Source organism: Oryctolagus cuniculus, chromosome 6 (assembly GCF_964237555.1).
Source record: "Oryctolagus cuniculus chromosome 6, mOryCun1.1, whole genome shotgun sequence".
NCBI classification, from domain to species: Eukaryota; Metazoa; Chordata; class Mammalia; order Lagomorpha; family Leporidae; genus Oryctolagus; species Oryctolagus cuniculus.
In genome coordinates, this window is record NC_091437.1 from 93,714,301 (window position 1) to 93,735,575 (window position 21,275).

Genomic DNA, 21,275 nt, shown 5'->3' on the forward strand with positions numbered 1-21,275 from the left:
CAAAAGAAGGTATATAAAAATACACACACACGCACACATACTTTCACAAATTTTCAGCATAAAACTTAATGACAAAAGAAAGTTCCGCAGCTTTCGGTTTAAAAACGTGTGTGTAACTGTGTTATTTTCTCCCCAGAACTGCATGCTGCTTGGAGGACGAAAGAACACAGATGTCCCCCTGGAAGGATATTTAGTGACACCCATCCAAAGGATATGCAAATACCCTCTGCTTTTGAAGGTATTTCATGTGCTACCGCATTGTAGCAATTCTCTTCTACCTGCATATTTTGCTGATGATTTAAAAAAATTATCTTTCAAAGATTATTCTGAAGACAAGGCAGACCATAATTATTAGAAAGAGTGGCTTTTGTGTTAGAAAATTTATAGTGGAGAAGGAAATAAATCATTAGTAAAAAATGCCCTTTGTAGAGAAAATGCTTGCTTGAGTTTCATATACATGAAATGTGTTGGTTTCAGGATAGATCCCATTAAGTCAATTATTGGTCTATTTTTTATTTCCTCAAGCTTTGGTGATTTCATGATGCTAATGAATTTGAGGTCAAAATTATGAGCCTGGTTTTGAAACTATTATAGGAACTGGTGTGGGTCATATGGGACAGTAAATGACAGAATGTGGAATGAGGCTGCTAACAAAACACCTCCTTTGGAAGATAGCAAAGTCTCCGAAAATGGCTGTAGGTCTGCAGCCCCATTACATAAACACATTTTTTATGAGAAAGGTACTATATAATACGCTGACTACAGCCCTTTCTGTGGGGGATTATAAAAATCCAAATAGCAATTTTTGAGACTCTCCTTGTTGGACCTCTAGCATCAAGATGAACAGTTTGTGGTAGTAATTGAGTATATGAATGCTTTGTATAATTCCCAAGGGTTCTTCTTACTAGCTGTGTGACTGACCTATACAATCTAATTCCTTAAAGCCTTGGCTTTTCATTTATGAAACAGAAATGATGTTGAGGTTGATGATGATGACGGAGAAAAATTATAGCCTGTGCATGTGTATCTGCATGGAAACACAGATGAGGGTACTTCAAAGAGTTTGTGGGAAAATTGAATGAAAAATTGTTTTTGGTCTAAAAAATTTGAAATCCATATGTATATAAAGTCTTCAAATGCTATAGACAATTATGAAAAGCTATGCATGGATTAAAAAAAAAGTCTTGTTATTTATTTGAATGGCAAAACAAAAGAGATGGAGAGAGATCTTCCATCATTTGGTTTTACTCCCCAAATGCCCACCACAGCCAAGGCTGGGCCATGATGGAGCCAGTTTGGAGCCAGGAGTCAGGAACTTCATTCAGATCTCTCACAATGGTGCCAGGGACCTAAGTAATGGAGCCATCAGCTGCTGCTTCCCAGGGTGCACACTAGTGGGAAGCTGGATTGAAACAGGTGGAACTCAAGTCCAAGCACTCTGACATGGGGTTCAGGTGTCCCAAGCAGTGACTTAAGCCACTGTGACATAATTTCACTCCACAAATTTTTTTACCAAAATAAATTTATCTTTTAATTCTATTTTTCCACAAAATTCCTGAAGTATTTCATATATATGCGCATATATATGATTATACAATAATGGTAACTATTTTATATAATTAAAACAATTTTTAAATTATTATATTCTTAGAATTGTATCATTGAAATACATGAAATTTGTTCTTTTTACATTAATAAAAAATTTAGAAATTTGATTTCAAAAATTATTTTATTAATCTATTTTTATTTATTTGAGAGGCAGACAGACATAGGGGGAGAGAGAGAGAGAGAGAGGCAGTCCAAAAGAGAGCTTCCATCTCTGTTCCTCATCCCAGTTCCTGGGTGGATAGAGTTGGAGAACCTGGAACTCAATCCAGATCTCCCACATGGGTTGCAGGGACTCAATCACTTGAGCTGTCACCATTGCCTCCTAGGTTGTGCATTAGTTAAGAAGCTAGACTTGGGAGCAGGGTCAGGACTCAAACCAGGTACACTAATCCTGGTATGTAGATATCTTAACATGGTGGCTTATTCTCTAGTCTAAACACCTACCCCCGTTTAAACCATTCAGCACAGTATATCCTGCATAGGTGTTAGCCATTATTATTCATATAATGAGTATGCCTATTTGTACTTAGCAAAAAGGAGGTCAGTTCAGAGCCCCTTCAAGTAGTACAGAAGTGACAGTCTCCCTTTTTTGCAAAGGGAAAGAACCATGAAAAAACTATTGACTCACAGATATATAGTGATTGTCTTGTTCTCCCATCAACTGAAAAATTGTGCTGGGATTCTCTTTGATTTTAGGCATTTTTATTTATTCACAGAAAATATTAAAGGGATTGAACTAAAGTGTTAAAGTTATACTGGTCTTAGTTGTGCAAATTGAGATTATTGAGTTTACCATTCAGCACAGGATTCATAGCAAGTAACTGCCTGAAGATTATTGCTAGTCATTATGGCTATTACATAATGTATTACCTTTAAATATTACATAAATTCATGTCCCAACTCAACAGGTACCCATGGGCACAATCCCATAGGGCCCCACATCAGGGCCTGCAGGGACCTGGCCACTTCTCATGATGTACATGCACTTCTCTTTTACAATTTCTGGAGAAGCCTATGTATCTTTTATGGTTTTGGGATCCGGTGTACCAGTTTCAACACTGTCTTGGTAGTGATGCGATATTCTGCAGAATAAAACATGAACATACTGAAAGTGTGATCACAACCGATGGCAAAACTCTCAGCAAGAAGAAAACTCGACAGAGTCTGACACTGCGTACTTCCTCACTGTATGCTGAGAATTAAGGAAATTCATTTACGGAGTTGCCTGGGGGTCTGTGTAATTGTGTTAGCTACATGTTGATGGCAATGGTAGGAAAGAAACAAATGACTAATTAAAAAGTAATGTGGTCACAAACTGTCTAGACAGTGGTGAAGATGTTTAATTTTGTGCTTCTAAACAACAGCTAACAAGACCTTTTAATATATTTAAAAGATTAAAGATCACTCTAATTGTGATATCCTACATCAGAAAAATGGAAATAAAAAGCCCCCCCCAAAAACCATCCACACCAAAAATAAGAAAGGAAGCTATTGAATCTATGGCAGCTCATTAATCACTGAGAATGGACCTGAGTAATCGTGGAAAGAACAGAAATTGCTCTGGTAGTGATCAAGTATTGTGGAATTTATGAATTATTTTTTCTGGAGTATCATACTTAAAAATTTTGCTTTATTGTATATATTTATAGTTTTTCAAAAAATGTTAGAAAATAAGCCATTGTATTCTTTTTTGAAATTGTGAGACACATTCATTTGAGGATTTATGTTCTGCTGGACTCTACGGAGATGAAATTAGCGTGTAAAGATGGGCGCCTGGTAGCTGGATTTTTGGTGCTGCAGGTTAAGCCGCTGCTTAATTGGCAGCTTCCCATGTCAGAATGTCAGTGCGAGCCCCCAGGTGCTGTACTTTTGATCCAGCTTCTTGCTAATGTGCCTGGGAAAGCAGTGGAAGTTGGTCCAAATACGTGAGTCCCTGCTACCCATGTAACAGACTGGGAAGGAGTTCCTGGCTCCTGGCCTCTGCTTAGCTCAGCCCTGACTATTGAGGTCTTTTGTGGGAGTGAACCATTTGGTGGAAGATTCTCTCTCTCTCTCTCTCTCTCTCTCTCTGTCTGTCTTTTAAAAGAAATTTGCTTCTGTTAGAGCGGTCAGATAGTTAATGATTTGATAGTTAACTATCAGGTCAGATAGTTAATGATTTGAAAGAGAAACCTAACAGTTGTTAAAAACAAAGTAAGTTTGAGAAAAAATTAAAGTGACTGCAAAATGTGCATTGGGGTAATGCTTATTCATTGATCAAAACTTTTGTTTCTGATTCTAATTTTAGCAGAGTTTATGGTGTCACTCATCAAAGTGGCTCTCAGAATCTTTGCAGTTTTCATTTCCAGGTCAATCTGAACCTGCTGGACCCCAAAGCTGAAGACCAAGGGGAGTTTTGATTTTTTTTGTATATTACCAGGAGTTGCTGAAGCGGACCCCACGGAAACACAGTGACTACACCGCAGTGATGGAGGCCCTCCACGCCATGAAAGCTGTCTGTTCCAACATAAATGAGGCCAAGAGACAGATGGAGAAATTGGAGGTTTTAGAGGAATGGCAGTCTCACATTGAAGGCTGGGAGGTAGGCTTACTTTGCTCAACAATCGAGCTTAAAATAGTTTGGTTGGTTCACATCCTTGGAATGAAACTATTGGCAATGGATGGAAGGGGGAAAGTGTCATTTTCCCAGATATTGCTAGAGGACTCTAATTAGTTCTGAAAAGTGTTAGCTTTCATTACAATTGTAATGTATCTTTAAGGTGGCAGTTAATTGACGTAACTTCCTCTAGAGAAGTTTGAGACTGAGTCAGTAGATACTGTGTAGTCTCCTGGATTTGGGGCTATGCATGATGAGCCATCATTTTTCCTGCCTTGAGCTGGGTCAATAAATACATAGCCTGAATGCTTGAGAGAGCAAAGAAGGGGACAAGTGTTCAATATGTGTTCTGTGGTGTGCTTTTCAGATTCTAAATTAGATACTTGGTGTTGAATTTCAAGTCTACTTAATATCTCTGGGTTTTGGTTTCATTGTTTCTAAAATGAAGGAACTGGAACTGGCTGTGATCTGGTTTTGGGGGTCCAATGAAAATGAAAAACGTTATGGTTTCAGCAGTCATTAGGGAAAGATTTATAAAAATGACAAAAAAGTGTGAATGTGTGTGCTCAGAATCTGTGTTTCAGCTATGGTAACTTTAAATCCAGATTTCTCATGTGGCTGAAGTCCTATATAACTTTACTACTATTTAAAGAAAAAAATAAGATTGTCTTTAAATTGCATTAATTTAAAATAATATGAGCTTTTTGGTCTAGGATAATTTAATTCTTGTTACAAAATAACCATTTAAGGTGATTTTTTTTTGTTTGTAAAGAAGATTTAAAATGTTCCCAAATACTATATCACATAAATGCAAGCGTGTGGCTTTTATCCTTGGGGCTTTATAGTTGACTAATTTGTTTCTTATCTTCAATATGTTAGTTTTCATTTAGACCTGAAGTTCTGTCTGTCCAGATATGCAAAGAAACCTCAAATGTTGACCCTAGGAAATTCTGTTTGTCTACCCTGGACTGTGGATCTTTTAAAATGCTGACTGGGGTCTGGCTTAGCCTTCCCTTTGTATTCTTCTTTTGCAAGTGTCCAGGGTGACCTCCTCTTTCAGCATGAATGCTATCTCTTTCAATCACTCAGAATGGTTGTGTGTTTTACAGTTGATTCATGATGATGATTCCTTTCCTAGGGAGCAGTTGTCCTGCTGGGATGAGAAAAATGGAGTCAACTTCGCTTTTGCAGCTTTGTTGTCCTTCAGACATTTAAAGGAACAGTGAACTTGCTTTAAATATCAGGATTTATCAATAAAACCTGCCAGGCTTTTTATTAAAAAAAAAAAAAAAACTTCAGAAACTATTTTTCATGCTCCAGGGAAATGGAATCTGTCATGATTTTTTTTTCCTTCTGGTGTATATCCTAACAATTGAGTGGACTGCAGAAATGAAATATTTCTTAAAAATTATAGGTTTGGTTTGCATTGTATGTACAAGGTGTTCACAAGGAGATGTATGTGGATCATACTATTGCATAGCCCCTCAATTTGTGGGTACTTCGACTGTCCTGGTCTTAGGGATCTACAACACTCTGAGTGCAAGAGGGAAATGGAGCATTAAGGCAGAAGGTGGGTCTAGGTAATTCTGTTGAGTATTTGGGAAAACCAGGTAGAACTTCAGCTTTAGCCAGCACAGTGGAAATGGTGCAAATGTCAGGTTCCATGGAAGGTGGCAACATGAATTCCACTTACGTGAATTCGACAATGAGTATGTGAGACAAAGCCATATAGTGTTGGGAGTTCAGACTTTGAAGGGTACAGGGGTCAGCCAGCTGATGGCAGCTTGTGATCAGAGCCAGAATACCCATCCAGTCCACCTTCCTGGAGAGAGTGGAGGCATCTGTTGGTCCCATATGGGCAGTTTAGGAGAAACTGCTGAACTGATAGGACACCTAAGGACAGACTCATACAGGATGAATTCAGACCCTGGGAAGGAGCGGGAATGGATAAAAGTGGGATTGTTCAAGGGGTGGAAGGACCATTGCTCAGCTTGCTGGCAGCTTTGTGTGGAGGTGATAGGAGACTGGAGTTAGAGCAGGGCCAAGGTCAGAGGCAGGTGTCATGACCATTACAGAAGAGAGCACCTTGAGAATTTGCAGGGTTGGGCTGATGCTGGAAAAGCGCTCCCTCTCTAGTTCTTCTGTAGGCTCCTGCAGACCCTCAGGACCACCAAATGGATGACACTTTGGCTTCAGAAACTAAAATTCTCTTGAGTGGGATTCCCCATGGATTTGTACTACTTCCATTTTAGGAGGATTCTTCTCTCACTTAAGCCACTTCATTATCTGGGTCTTATTTCCCCATGAATAAAATGAGGGGATTTTTTGCAACAAATTCTCTCAGGTAAATTGTCTGTCAAGAATTTTGTGCTACTAAGTTGTCACTTACATTCCAGTATGCTAATTTTAACTAAACAAGCAATTGAAATTTAGTATTGGCTGGCGCCGCAGCTCACTAGGCTAATCCTCTGCCTGTGGCGCCGGCACCCCGGGTTCTAGTCCCGGTTGGGGCACCGGATTCTGTCCCGGTTGCCCCTCTTCCAGGCCAGCTCTCTGCTGTGGCCTGGGAGTGCAGTGGAGGATGGCCCAAGTGCTTGGGCCCTGCACCCGCATGGGAGACCAGGAGAAGCACCTGGCTCCTGGATTCGGATCAGTGCGGCCACTGGTGGGGGGTGAACCAACGGAAAAGGAAGACCTGATCAGCAGAGAAACTCCCAAATTCAGCTGCCAGCAAATGTACACAGTGGGAGGCAGAGGTGATGGCCCAGTAGTTGGATCCCTGACTCCCAGGTAGGGGAGCCTGATTTGGCCTGGCCCAACTCCAGCTGCTGCACACCAGTGGATTGCACATCTTTGTTGTCTGCCTCTCTCTCAGTTTCTCTGCCTTTTAAGCAAGTAATTTTTTTAAAAAAGAGGTTTATATAGCTCAAAATTAAAGAGGTTCAAACACTTGGCTCTGGCATCTGTTTGGTTCGGGTGAGGACCCCCTGGTGGATGGCATAGGAGCATGTGAGGAAGATACAGTTAGTATGTGTGGAAGAAGGATTTGGGGGAGGCACTAAGCTCCTTTATAACTCCTCTTCCCTGAAACCAGTCACAGGGGACTTGCATTAGCTCATTCCTAGTGTAGTGTCCCCAAGACTTAATTACCTTCTTCCAGCCTTGGCCTCTTAGAAGTTTTGTCACTTCAACGAGCTGCACCTGGGACCCAGCCTTGAGCACACAAACTTCAGTGGGGCAAACCATGTCTAAACCAAGGCAGTAAGCCTCAAAAGTTTGCTCAGCTGTTATAATCCTCATTATGCAGACTTTAAAATGAAGACCATTTAACTTATCCAGATTCTTAGAACCAAGAGGTGATGAAGTTTAGAACTGAAAATAGGCAATCTGATTCTAAAGCTTATATTCCTTATCAAGTGACATTGTGTCTACTCAGAGCAAAACAATGAATTCTTTGGATTAAGTTTGCTTTCCTGCTTGCCTTTTAATGTCTGCATAAGTCAATTTGGGGTAATTACTTAGAATATTTATTTAGTGTGCAAAATAGGACACTATCTGGCCGGCGCCGTGGCTCACTTGGCTAATCCTCTGTCTGCAGCGCCAGCATCTCATATGGGTGCCAGGTTCTAATCCTGGTTGCTCCTCTTCCAGTCCAGCTCTCTGCTGCGGCCCAGGAGGGCAGTAGAGGATGGCCCAAGTGCTTGGGTCCCTGCACCTGCATGGGAGACCAGGAGGAAGCACCTGGCTCCTAGCTTCAGATTGGCGCAGTGCCGGCCGTGGCGGCCATTAGGGGAGTGAACCAATGGAAGGGAGACCTTTCTCTCTGTCTCTCTCACTGTCTATATCCGTCTCTCTCACTGTCTAACTCTACCTGGCAAAAAAAAAAAAAAAAAAAAAAAGGACAATATCTGTATACTTTTTAATGTATCAGCTTGTCATTCTGGCTGGCTTACATGAATAACTGTAAGTTCAAGGAGGGGTATTCTCTTTATTTTGTAAAACTAAAGCCATGTTCCTTAATTTTATATACTTGCTCATGTAAGGAAGGAAGGTTAAAATAATCTTTGTCTCTTTATTTCTTTTCTTTTCCATCCTAGAGGTGAATACATAAATTAGTATCTGTTGAAAATTAGACAATATCATATACTTTGTAATATGCCCATGGAGACCTTTTCCCATATTAGGAGAAAAAAAGAAAGGAAATAAACATTAACAAGATTATAAATTAGTTTGAAATAATTTGCTCTAAAAATAACCTAATATGTGCTGTGTATGCATATACACATAAAATATTCTTTGAGGATCCCCATGGCAGTTCTGTCTGCTGAGGCCAACCGGGAGGAACTGGAAGAGGAATAAGACCTATACTCAGTGTGTAACTCTTTGTACTGTTGGGGCTTTATCCTCTGCAAATATGGCTTTTAAAGATAAAAGTAACTGTAATTATAAGGAGAAAACTAACAAGATACAAACTTTAGTCAGGTAATCACACGTTGTTATTTGTGTTTTCCCTGGTTTAGGGGTCCAACATCACTGACACCTGCACTGAAATGCTAATGTGTGGAGTCTTACTGAAAATTTCTTCTGGAAATATTCAAGAACGGGTGTTTTTTCTTTTTGATAATCTTTTGGTGTACTGCAAAAGAAAGCACAGGTAAGATCCAAAAAACAAGGCACACTTCAGAAATGGCTCAGGTGTCACACAAGATCCAACTTTTCATCTGCTTCCCAGGGCTCAGGGACTCATCAGGCGGCAGCTTCAGCTCCTCCCAGCCGGTTCTCTGATTGCTCCTTTCACCATCTTGTTAGATGTAGTTGAAAGCCATTAGCAGAGAACTCAGTTCAGGTCTACCACGTGGTGGTAGGAGCCCAACTGTACTTGCTTCCTTGTAGGGCCCACCTTAGTAGGAACCTGGAATCAGCAGTGGAGCTGGAACTTGGGACTCCAACCCAGGCACTCCAATAAGGTATATGGATGTCCCAACCAGCTTCTTATCCACCGCACCAGATGCTGACTCTGCAAAACGCAACTTTATCCAAGACAGATTAGTTTTAGTGAAATGGTGCCAATAAGTTTCATTCAATTTAAAGGAGAAAAGTGAGGCTGAAGGTGTGAGATTTCAAGCGATTGTATATTCCCAGTTCAGAAGTTATGGGATTGTAACAATTGTACCACATTAACATTTCAGATGATGTAATGAGGCCATGAAGGTGCAGAACGTATGCAGAGATGGATTTTAGTTGCTTATTTCTTCTGAGACAGAATCTGCATGCTGTCTCAACTTTTCTCTGTTTTTTTTTTTTTTTTTTTTTTTTTTCCCTTAGTCATTTCCATCAGGGAATGTTTCAAGTCTTTTGGAAGAAATCTGCTTACTTTATATTGTGTGAATGGAACTATGATGCTGACAGATTTCAGCAGAGCCAATTAATGTCTGTTTGCCAAGTACTCCCTACACTTGGACCTGGATAGGTTGAATGAGGGGTGGATAAACACCAAATATTTTCTGGAACCAAGAAATGAGAATGAGACAAAACTGACAAATTTAGAAGGCAGGATAAAATGATTACCATTCTTTATATCTTGAATTTTTTTTTTTCCTAATCAGTTAGCAATGTGCCCAGACCAAGTTACTGAAGATTTGGTAGCCATGCTCCTGGTATTCAATAATGATGTCATGTGGATTGTCATATTGGGATAATATAGTAAGATATATTAATTCAAAAATATAGTGATTTGAACTGAAAAAATGTAGTGCTTTAACTTGTACATTTGTGAAAGGAGACAGGTTAGGATTAGAGCCAAAATATAATTCAGTTGTTGTTGTCTTTATCTTAATGAGTTTTTAAAAAAATTCTTTTTTACCACATGTGAAAATTAGCTTATTTATTTTACCATGAGCTTCTAAATTCTTTGTGTTTGATAGTAAGATTGGGATGAATAGAAATAGACTCTAGGAAGATATTGAAGAGATTGTCAAATTTACTTGTGTGCATCTCATTTAAGAAATTGTAATGTGAAGCCAGGTGCTTTGCTGTAATTAATGAAGACATCTGTTTGAGAATGAGATCCTTTTTCAGCTCTTTCAATCTTAACAATATATATATATATGCCTGTTCTTTATCCTGAGCTTTTGCAAAATTAACATCAGTGTACAATTGATGATGTGATAGGGTTTCATGGCTATAATGTTAAATAAGTTAAACAACAGATAAAACTTCAGAGAATTAAAATCCTGTTAGTTAGCAAATATCCTTAATGAATGTGTAAACATGGACCAAAAACGTAATGGTTAGAAATGGAAAGAAGTAGTAGATCAGTGTGTCTCTTTTCCCTCCAGGGTTGGGGAAGTTCTGTAAGAAGCTGTCTTTCCCTTCTTAAGAATGCTCATCTACTTTATGAACTTAACTTCAAAGTAAGATTTTTAAGATTTACAGTTCCTTTAGAAATCATGAATAAACAACCTTTACAGACTTCAATAGTGTTGTGATTACAAGAACCACAGACCTGATAAATTTATTTAAAAAAATTATTTATTTATTTGAAAGGCAGAGAGACAGAGAGACATAGATCTCCCATTTGCTGCGTTTGCTTTGCAAATGCTATTACGGTCAGGGCTGGGCCAGGCTGAAGCCAGGAACTCACATGGAACCTGAGTCTCTCACATGGGTGACTGGGACTCTGCTACTTAAACCACCACCTGCTGCTTCCTAGGGTGCACACTAGCAAGAAGCTGGAATGGAGAGTGGAGCCAGGATTTGAACTCAGGCACTCTGATATGGGATGGAGGTATCCCAAGTGGCAACCTAACTGCTGAGCCAAAAGCTCACCCCTATACATTCTTTAAAGGGCAAAGTGCTAGATTTGGCATTCTAGTTCTGAATCTTTATAGTATTATTAATCTTAGAAGAAGCTAGTTTATTAAAAATAGTTTATTATGTACTGTAAGGAGACATTGTTTAAATTGGCTTGTTTATAGGCTTAATAAGATAATAATACAATACATTTAGTTTTTTTGCAGTTTATATTTTGTATTCAGTGGTTTCTAAAATATATATCCATTTTATAGCAATAATTCATTTTAATTCATGCATAATACTCCATTAGTTAAATATATTACACTTTAAATTAGTTAAATATATTACACTTTAATTCTTCATTCTCCTATCAATTGACTTTTGGATTATTTCCATATTTTTCTACTATTATGAATGTTCTTGTACATGTTTCCTGGTCATAATAAAATGAAAAATTAGGAAATTAGGAGAGAAGTCATTAAATCATGATATTCAAATATGCAGCATTGCAGTATGGAGCAACCAGTGCCTTCAATCTTTACAGTTTAACAAATATGTTTTCTTAAGGGATCAAAGAACTTTATTTAAGCTAAGTGCTATAGTATTGATCAGATGCTTGCTAGAGTTTTAGGCTGAATATTAACATCCACAGGTCAGGTGAAAATACAAAGCTTGTACAAAGTTCACAGCAGGATCATAAAGACAGTGAGTCTCAGATAAACTGGACCAATGATGGATTCATACATATATAAGACTAGCATTATACATAATGTTTTACATAGAGACAAATTAATTCTTATATATCAATTGGCATAGTTTTCTTTATTAGTGGTGAAAGATTACTAAATTTTGATGTGGGTTTAGAACAGATAACCTAGGAATCTGACATCTTTTCCAAGGAAAGAGCCCAGGGTATATGCTAGTATTTTTGAGACCCCCTTCTTTATCCATCATGTCCACCCCAGGGCAGGTATTTATACGTATTTGATGCCTGCATCCCGTATCAGAGCATTTGGGTTCACATCCAGCTTCCACTCCTGGTTCCAGCCTCCCGTCAGTTGTTACCTGGGAGGCAGCAGCTGAAGGTCAAAATAGTTAGGATCCTGCTACCCACATGGGAAACCTGGATTGTTTGCTTGACTTCTAGCTTCAGCCTGTCCAGCCTTGACTGTAGTGGGAATTTTGAAAATGAATCAGTGAATGGCAGCTCTGTCCATCTCTTTCTAGATCTCAAATAAAATAAAATGTAAAAAATTTTAAAAAGATTGATTTGAACAGTGATGAACCGATTTACAAGAAATTTTTTTCTTGCAAGGTACCATGATATTATTTCCTACCTGGTGGAATATGCAGTTACTTACATTTTAACTGACTCTACATGTTTCTTTATTTTTGATATCAGTTTTATAGCTACCTTTCCCAATTGATAATCTGTAGCATTTACTCAGGGATATTAATGAAGGACATTTAGAAGCTGTTATCAAAGTAACCATGAGGATGGTAGGGTGTTGAAGTTTGTGGGCTGACTTTCCAGCGAGATAAATTAATAAAGTTAGTTTTCTTTATTTTTTAACTTTTATTTAATAAATATAAATTTCAAAAGTACAACTTTTGGATTATAGCAGCTCCCCCCGCCATAACCTCCCTCTCACCCGCCACCATCCCATCTCCCACTCCCTCTCCCATCCCATTCTTCATCAAGATTCATTTTCAATTATCTATATATACAGAAGATCAATTTAGTATATAGTAAGTAAAGATTTCAACAGTTTGCACCCACACAGACACACAAAGTATAAAGTACTGTTTGAGTACTAGTTATACCATTAATTCACATTGAACAACACATTAAGGACAGGGATCCTACATGGGGAGTAAGTGCACAGTGACTCCCATTGTTAATTTAACAATTGACACTTCTTTATGATGTCAGTAATCACCCAAGGGTCTTGTCAGGAGCTGCAAAGGCTATGGAAGCCTCTTGAGTTCACAAACTCCGACCTTATTTAGACAAGGCCATAATCAAAGTGGAAGTTCTCTCCTTCCTTCAGAGAAAGGTACCTCCTTCTTTGATGGCCCGTTCTTTCCACTGGGATCTCACTCACAGAGATCTTTCATTTAGGTTATTTTTTGCCACAGTGTCTTGGCTTTCCATGCCTGAGAAACTCTCATGGACTTTTTAGCTGGATCTGAATGCTTTAAGGGCTGATTCTGAGGCCAGAGTGCTGTTTAGGGCATCTGCCATTCTATGAGTCTGCTATGTATCTCGCTTCCCATGATGGATCGTTCTCTTTCTTTTTGATTCTATCAGTTAGTATTAGCAGACACTAGTCTTGTTTATGTGATCCCTTTGACACTTAATCCTATCATTATGATCAATTATGAACTTAAACTGATCACTTTGACTAGTGAGATGGCATTGGTACATGCCACCTTGATGAGATTGAATTGGAATCCCCTGGCACGTTTCTAACTGCCGTTAGGGTTAAGTCCGATTGAGCATATGCTGAACTGTACATCCCCTCCCTCTCTTATTCCCACTCTTATATTTAATAGGGATCACTTTTTGGTTAAATTTAAACACCTAAGAATAATTGTGTGTTAATTAAAGAGTTCAACCAATGGTATTAAGTAGATTAGTTTTCTTTAGAGGTGATGAAAAATGGTTTTGATGTGCTTTTAGGACAGATAGTCCAGAAATCTGTGATCTTTTCGGAGGAAGGCTGTGTGATAGCGTTGTTGAGACCTCTCCTTTTCCCATGTGATTTTCCCTATGTGGAGCAGAGGAGAAGTGGGGCCCTGCAGTTGGTGTACAATCACATCCTAACCTGCACCAGGCATGTCTCTACGGCGCAGTAAACTAATAGTGATTTCAGTATATTAAATTGTTAGCCAGACGTCAGTGAGTGAAATTGGATAGCTCAGGTCAACTGAAATCCCTTGAGCGACTTTTAATTCTCTTTGAATACTTTATTAGAATCTGTCCTGCTTAACTAAAGATATTAAAATTTCTCCCCTGAGTATTTGGTAATTCAAATTAATCCTTAATTCATTGTCATGAATGTTCATCTGTAAACCTTGATTTTTTTTTTTTTTTTGCTTTGACTTACATGCTTAAGATGAAAGACTGTTGCTAGACATACTGTGTAGAAAGTTTGGAATATTGTGGAATTGTTTTTAAAATGAATGAGACCTTTATGAAGGATTGTGTTCATATTAAGAAACTTGTGCAGCATGAATACAGGGATCTTGCAAGCAAAATAGGAAACAGATGTTTGCAGCTGGATGTTGCCCAGCTCCAGAAGCCCCAGCTCAGTCATTTTCTTTGAAGAGTGACCAGAAGTAGTAACTGAATATTTTACCAGGGCTTGGAGAAAGTGAGAATTAGCAACTAGTTACTGAAAAATGGGAAATAAAGGTGAAAGAAACTCCACTGAAACATTAAAATAACCAGTCTTTACTTTCAGAGTTGATTGGGCACTGCTGATGTCCTAGGTGGGCGAAAACTACAGATTTACCCTCCTACCTGTGTATTACCCTGAACCCCAAGCTTCAGTTTGTTTCACATTCTAGTATACTGGCCACATCTCCTATATCAACCAGTGCTGTTGTGAATGGGAGGAGACTAGTAAAAAAAAGTTTTAAAGCACCAGGATCAAAAACCTTTGATGTTATAGACTGAACTGGTGTCTTTTCTCCAAAGATTTGCTTAAAATCAGTCGCTTAAACATTGTTTTGCATTAAGTTTGATAACAGAGTCTTTGTGGTTTCATTCATTTTTAAGACGGTTGAAGAACAACAAGGCTTCCACAGATGGACACCGCTACCTTTTTCGTGGCCGGATCAATACAGAGGTGATGGAGGTGGAAAATGTGGATGATGGCACAGGTGAGCGATGAGGGCATTTAAAATGGAACATCAGGAGTGGGCATGGTGGTGCAGCATTGTGTCCCATTGTCAGAGAGCTAGTTCCAGTGCTGGCTCCATCACTTCCCATCCAGTTTCCTGCTTATGCTTCCAGGGAGGTAGCAGATGCTTGCTAAAGTTCTTGGGTCCCCGTCACGCATGTGGGAGAACCAGATGGAGTTCTAGTTCCTGCCTTCAGCTTGGCCAAGCCCAGGCTTTTTAGGGCATTTAGGGGAATGAACCAGTAAATGGTTTCTCTCTGTGTGTGTTTCTATACCTTTACGTAGATAAAATAAATAAGTAAACATTTTAAAAAATGGAGTGGCAATAGTAACTCCTCATCCAGGAGAAATGTCACTTGATTCACTTACCTCAGTGCATTAGAGCTTAGAAATATTTTGTTAGGTAAAACAGTGCAATCAGGGCAGGAAAAAGCTGAGGTAAAAGAATGTAGGACTGTTGTAAAATTGGAAAGTTATATTTGGCTGAAACATAGAAAGCATTATATTTAGCGTTAAACACAGAAAGAGAAGTAGCTGAGACTGTCCATGTTAATTTAACTATAATATAATCACCATTTCTTACATAGAGTATGTATGCAAGAGATACATGACTAAATTGATTTTCTTTAAATTTTACTATGTTTTGTAAGTGTATGTGTGATATTTTCCTTCTGTAATATAGTCTCTGTAAAGTATAACAAATTCTAGATCTGTTTTAGATATACAACAGTTACTAATATGTGTCTTCAATTACCATGTAGAGAATTGTAGGTAAAGGTAGTTTGTGTAATTTTGAATGCTCATTTTAAACACTATGTTACTGAAAGAGAATACATTTTTACTCTGTAGATTTAAAGGGACAGACTTGTATAAGCAAGTTCATTAAATAATGATTAGTCATAAACATTATGTAAAATGAAATGTAAAAATTTTATTTTCTATTTGAAAAAATAAAGTCTGTAGAATGAATGCTTAGTAAATTGAATCACATTTCCCATAAATGGCTTTATTGAGTCTCAAAAATTTGCTCCCAGGGAAAAAGATAAGATGAAATGAAATATTTTAATTGCTGCTTAATGACTTCCCTTTCCATATAGAGAAATGTCTTTCTAGTTTTAATTATAAACATGAGATGGGGACACAGATCAGAATCAGCTCCCTACCACCCACATAGCTTCCAGGTCCTTCCAGGGTCCCAGAAAGGGAGAAGAATGTTGATACTCTGTCAGGGGCACAGATTTTCAAATGCCATTTCTCCATCCTGTTGTTAACATCCTGACAAACTGTTAAGTACTTGAAGGAGTGAACCACAGTTGTTATAGGTAAGGGGGGAAACCAGGTAAAAAGCAAAATTCAGGAAGTGTCTAAGACTAGGCACTCATGCTGGGAGCCATGTCATTCACAAGGAGAAGTTCTTCAGTGGCTAACGATGGAATGCAAGAGTGGAGCTGGCAGACAATATTCCATAAAATCCCTTTTTAGGCTGCAATCTCTAATACAGTTGCAGACAGCCCCTTGCTAATAAGTGGACCTAGCAGGCTATCTTTCCGTCTCAGTGTATACATAGTATTTTTTTATACGATTTCAGTAATTCATCCTATTCTTTTTAAGCAAACTCTGTAGTGACATTTAGAAATATCATCTGTCTAAATGTTAAGAGTTCCTTGCCTCAGCACCCTGAATTTCCAAAGGACACCTAAAAATCCACTTTGTCCTTGAGTTTTGAGCAGGTGAGATAATAAAAGACACACATACAAAACCTCCACTCTGTTCCTTATTGGCCCTGCCTGCTCCTAAGAAAACTACTGCTCCCCCATTGCTTTGGCACTTTGTATATTTTCTTCCCTTTCTATGCTTTTCCATGGGGACAGAGCTCCTGTGAGTCAACCCCTACTGTGTCCCCACCTTCTCCCTCCCCCAGATGATGTGATTGCCAGCATTGCTACCACCTGCACTTGTAGTCTAAGCGAATTTTGATAATGATGACTATAATTACTGTACCTATAGGGAACTGGGGCACTAAATAAAGAACAGTAGGAGCCCAGAACTTTGGAGGCAAGGACATACAATGCAGTCTTCATTGCATCTGTGACAAATGCTAAGGGAGTGAGAGCCTTTGAGGGGTGATGTGAATGGAGCTTTTACATAAATGGGCTTTGGTTTCAATCCCATGAAAAGGTTCTGTTGGTGCTGGTATTATTCCAGCCTTCAGGGCCCTCAGTTCCTGGGGGTATGTGCATTGTACAAAACAGGGCATAAGACCTAAGTGGGTATGAGTTAAGGGAAAGACGGGACATTGCAGTGTATTTAGTAGGCATAAGTTAATTGCTTGATGGAGTCTAGATATGAATTTGCAAGACAGCTTTCATTGCAACAAGATGAAGAAATTATTGGACTGTGTTATTCAGTTAAGTGTGTTTCTTTTTTCTTGAGCGCACACAAGCAGTACATTGCAGGAATTTGGCTGGGAATAGTTGCTACAAGATAACTTGGAGAAAGGAAAATGTAGTTTTCTCATGGATGTATTTGTTTAGCCCTGGGGTAAAGTGTACACCCTCTGCCAGGCTTGGAGATTCAAAAATGTAATTTTTGAAGGTGGATAGAGTCTTGAAGATTAATTAATGTACCACATTAACATTTCAGATGATGTAATGAGGCCATGAAGGTGCAGAACGTATGCAGAGATGGATTTTAGTTGCTTATTTCTTCTGAGACAGAATCTGCATGCTCAACTTTCTGATTTTTTTCATAAGTCATTTCCATCTTTTGGAAGAAATCTGCTTACTTCATATTGTGTGAATGGAACTGTGATGCTGACAGATTTCAGCAGAGCCAATTAATGTCTGTTTGCCAAGTACTCCCTACGCTTGGACCCGGATAGGTTGAATGAGGGGTGGATAAACACTGTCACTGTCAGGCTCACTTACTATTGCCAAAACCAAAACAAAACAACTATACCAGATTTAGGTAGGAATTGAGATATATATTTTATGGATGAAAAAATGGATAAAAAAGTTTTCCTTCCATTTGAGTTGTAGAAATGCTAATATTATCATTATTAGACAACCAATTGCATTTATTAACCTCAAAAACTGCAGAGGAAATAACTGCATTTAGAATAAGACTAAATATACTTTTGACTAAGATGTAAATATCTCAATTTTTTAAGGAAAATATATGACTTTTATTTATAATGCTTAATGACTTGACTTACATCATAGTTGTATATTAGTATGGAAAATTTAATTAAGCAATGAAACAACATGGAGAATTGAAAAAAGTTGTATATATATTTAAATCTAAACATATTACCTATACTCTGGTTTCTCTTCAGATCATATAAAACTTTCACCTTTTACTAAACATATTATCCATTATTTTCCATGCTCAAGGAAGATGTTGATCATTGAACTTATGACCAGTTTCCCTGTGATCATTTTCTAGATTTCCACTCTTTCAGTGACTCTAACTTGATTCTTTTTTGAAGATTCATTCTAGAGGTTTTAGTTTGATCATGATGCTCTAAGAAAAACAATCCAGCTTAAGAACAATAGTAGGAAAGCTGTTGAACTTCCTAAAATTTTCATGGTGATTTTCCTGACGCATTCTTGGAAAGCCATTCAAAATTAGCACTCTGTCATTAATATTCTCTCTTTAGAACTAGTTCATTGTGTGGTGAGAAAGGGCAAGAATGTTGACCTTTAGAAAATATGGTCTCTAGTTCAATGCCACACAAACCATAGATTTCAGTACAATAGGCACATTGCAATTGGACAGATGGAAAAATTTCTGTTGTCATTTGTATTTATTTATTTTATATGTTTATTTAGTTTCAGCAACTTGGAAGGCAGAGCAAGAGAGAGAGAGAGAGAGAGAGAGGGAGGGAGGGAGAGAGAAAGAGGCTGACAGACAGATGGGGAGAGATCCTCCATTTGCTGGTTCACTCCCCAAGTGCACAGAAAAGCCTAGGCTGGGCAGATGGAAGCCTGGAGCCCAGAATGCTATCCAGGTTTTCCATGTCGGTGGCAGGGGTCTAAGAACTTTAGCCATCAGCTGCCTCTTCAGGGTGTGTGTGCATTAGCAGCAAGCTAGACTAGAAGCAGAGATAGGACTCAAATCCGGACACTATGATATGAGCTGCTGGCATCCCAAGTGACTTAACCTGCTAAAATACAAAAGCTGCCCCCAAGCTGTCATTTTTAATATCAATATTTGATACCATGTTAAGTATGAGTAAATTGTTTTAGTAAAATTAATTTTTTTTTTATAAATGAGACTTTAAAAATATTTCCATCAATTTTCCTTTATAGGCATGGATGAAAACAATGCTTAAAACATGAACTCTGTAATCTTGTATTTTTTTAATTTAAATAAAAATATTATCTTAATAATAGCCATGTTTTATCAGCAGTTAAACATAGTTTTAAATTATTCCATAATAGTCAATACAATAAAGCAGCTATAGTTATCTTAACAACTATAGTATGATTGTATAAAATGGATTGAATACATCCATAATTAAAAAGTAATAATAATTTTTCAATGTTGAAAAAGAGTAAAGCATATAAGAGTTCTCTTTGGATATACTTAAATTTTGAATATGTTGTTAATTTAATTAAGCATTTAAAATTATTGATTTATTAGAAAGGTAGAGTGACAGAGAGAGGGGGAGAGACAGAGAGAAAAAGAGATCTTCCATTTGGTGGTTTACTTCCCAGCTGGCCACAACAACTGTGGCAGGACCAGACTCCATCCAGGTCTCCCATATGAGTGGCAGGGTTACAAGCACTTGAACCATCTTCTGCTGTTTTCCCAGATACATTAGTAATGGAGCTGGAATGGAGGCAGAACAGCTAGGGCTTGAACTAATGCTGTGATAAGGGGTGCTAGTGACGCAGGCAGTGGCTTAACCTGCTGTGCCTCAGTTCCATCCCCTATAGGAATGTATTTGAGAATTTGAAAAGGTTAGGAAATAAACTGCCTTTTTAGAATTTTTTTTTCATTTGGAACCTTTTTTTTTTCTTGTATTTGCCATAAATAATGTCTTCTATTATTTTGAATGCCAGAAAATTTTAATTATTATTTAATAAAATCAAAGATTTATTCCAAAAAGTAATTTGGTCATCTCAACAGTCAATATTCATGATATGAGCAAACTATAATTTTAAAAACTTCCCTTGCAAATTTATACATTTACACAGATGACCAAGAGAACACGAGTATTAAATAATTCAGATAATGGTTTGTTGACATTTGAAAATAAATCCTGATAATTTCTTCTGTTTCCTAGCTTGTGTGTACAATACTTGGATATTGTCCATTATATTAAAATGAAAGTTTATTGAAAGGATATTAGCATGTCTGCTGAGATTTATAGTATATCAATTTTGGCAGAATACCACCTTGTTAAACAAAACTGTGTTGATTTAAGAGTAATGAATTTGCAAACTGTGTAGCTTCAAGGTAATCACTGACTTGTTCAGGAAACCTTGCCCCTTAGATTTTACTGTTTTGAAAGAAATGAGTGTCTAAAGGCTGTTGAACTTGGGTATTCCATGTTTAATGAATTTTAATTCTTGACACTTTCTGGAAAGTTAATTTTTTAATTTTAATTTTTAAAATGACATTTATTTATTTGAAAGGCAAAGTGACAGAGGAGAAATAGAGGTCTTTTGTACACTGGTTCATTGCCCAAATGGCTACAATAGCTGACACAGTTCCATGCTGAAGCCATGAGCCTGGAACTCCATCCGGGTCTCCCGTGTGTATGGTAGGGGCCCAAGTGGTTGGGCCATCTTTTGTTGTTTTCTAAGGCACATTAGCAGGGGGCTAGATTGGAAGTGGAGCAGTTGGAATTCAAATCAGTGCTTACATGGATGGCAGTGGCTCAACCTGCTGTGCCATGACACCCAGCACCTAATTTTAATTTTTAAAGCACATTGATTTCCCAAATGGTGTGATGGCCAGGTGGTAGGAGCAGAGAACAAAGGGTTCAGTCTAGGTGTCCCACATGAATGGCAGGATTCCAACTATGTAAGTCAACATTGCTGCCTCCTGGGGTCTGTATTATCAGAAAAACAGAATCAGTAGCCAAATTCTAAATCAGGAATTGAACCCAGGTACACCAATGTGAGATACGTGCCTTATCTGGCAGCTTAACTGCTGTACTGAATGTCTTCCCCATCAATTAGTATTTTAGATCCATTGAAGCCTGGAAATTTCTGTTGACATTTAATTTTTTGTTAATTTTGTTTAATTCCTGAGGATAACACATAATTGGACTTTTTCACGATCTTAGAGCGTTCTTTATGGATAAGTTTAATTCTTATTTTGAAGAATGAACATATTGAACAATGCGCTATGATTAA

The 21,275-nt window shown here is 38.0% G+C and overlaps 1 protein-coding gene across 2 annotated transcripts in view; it reads left to right on the plus strand.

The window, feature by feature from the left end:
• PREX2 (phosphatidylinositol-3,4,5-trisphosphate dependent Rac exchange factor 2) overlaps positions 1-21,275 on the plus strand; it is a 326,634-nt gene that overhangs the window by 79,249 nt on the left and 226,110 nt on the right. For both annotated transcript variants that reach the window (XM_017341384.3, XM_002710460.5), the window contains exons 5-8: positions 137-238; positions 4,028-4,189; positions 8,725-8,858; positions 14,784-14,887. In XM_017341384.3, the coding sequence (XP_017196873.2) occupies positions 137-238; positions 4,028-4,189; positions 8,725-8,858; positions 14,784-14,887 (502 nt within the window). The remainder of the gene's footprint in view (positions 1-136; positions 239-4,027; positions 4,190-8,724; positions 8,859-14,783; positions 14,888-21,275) is intronic.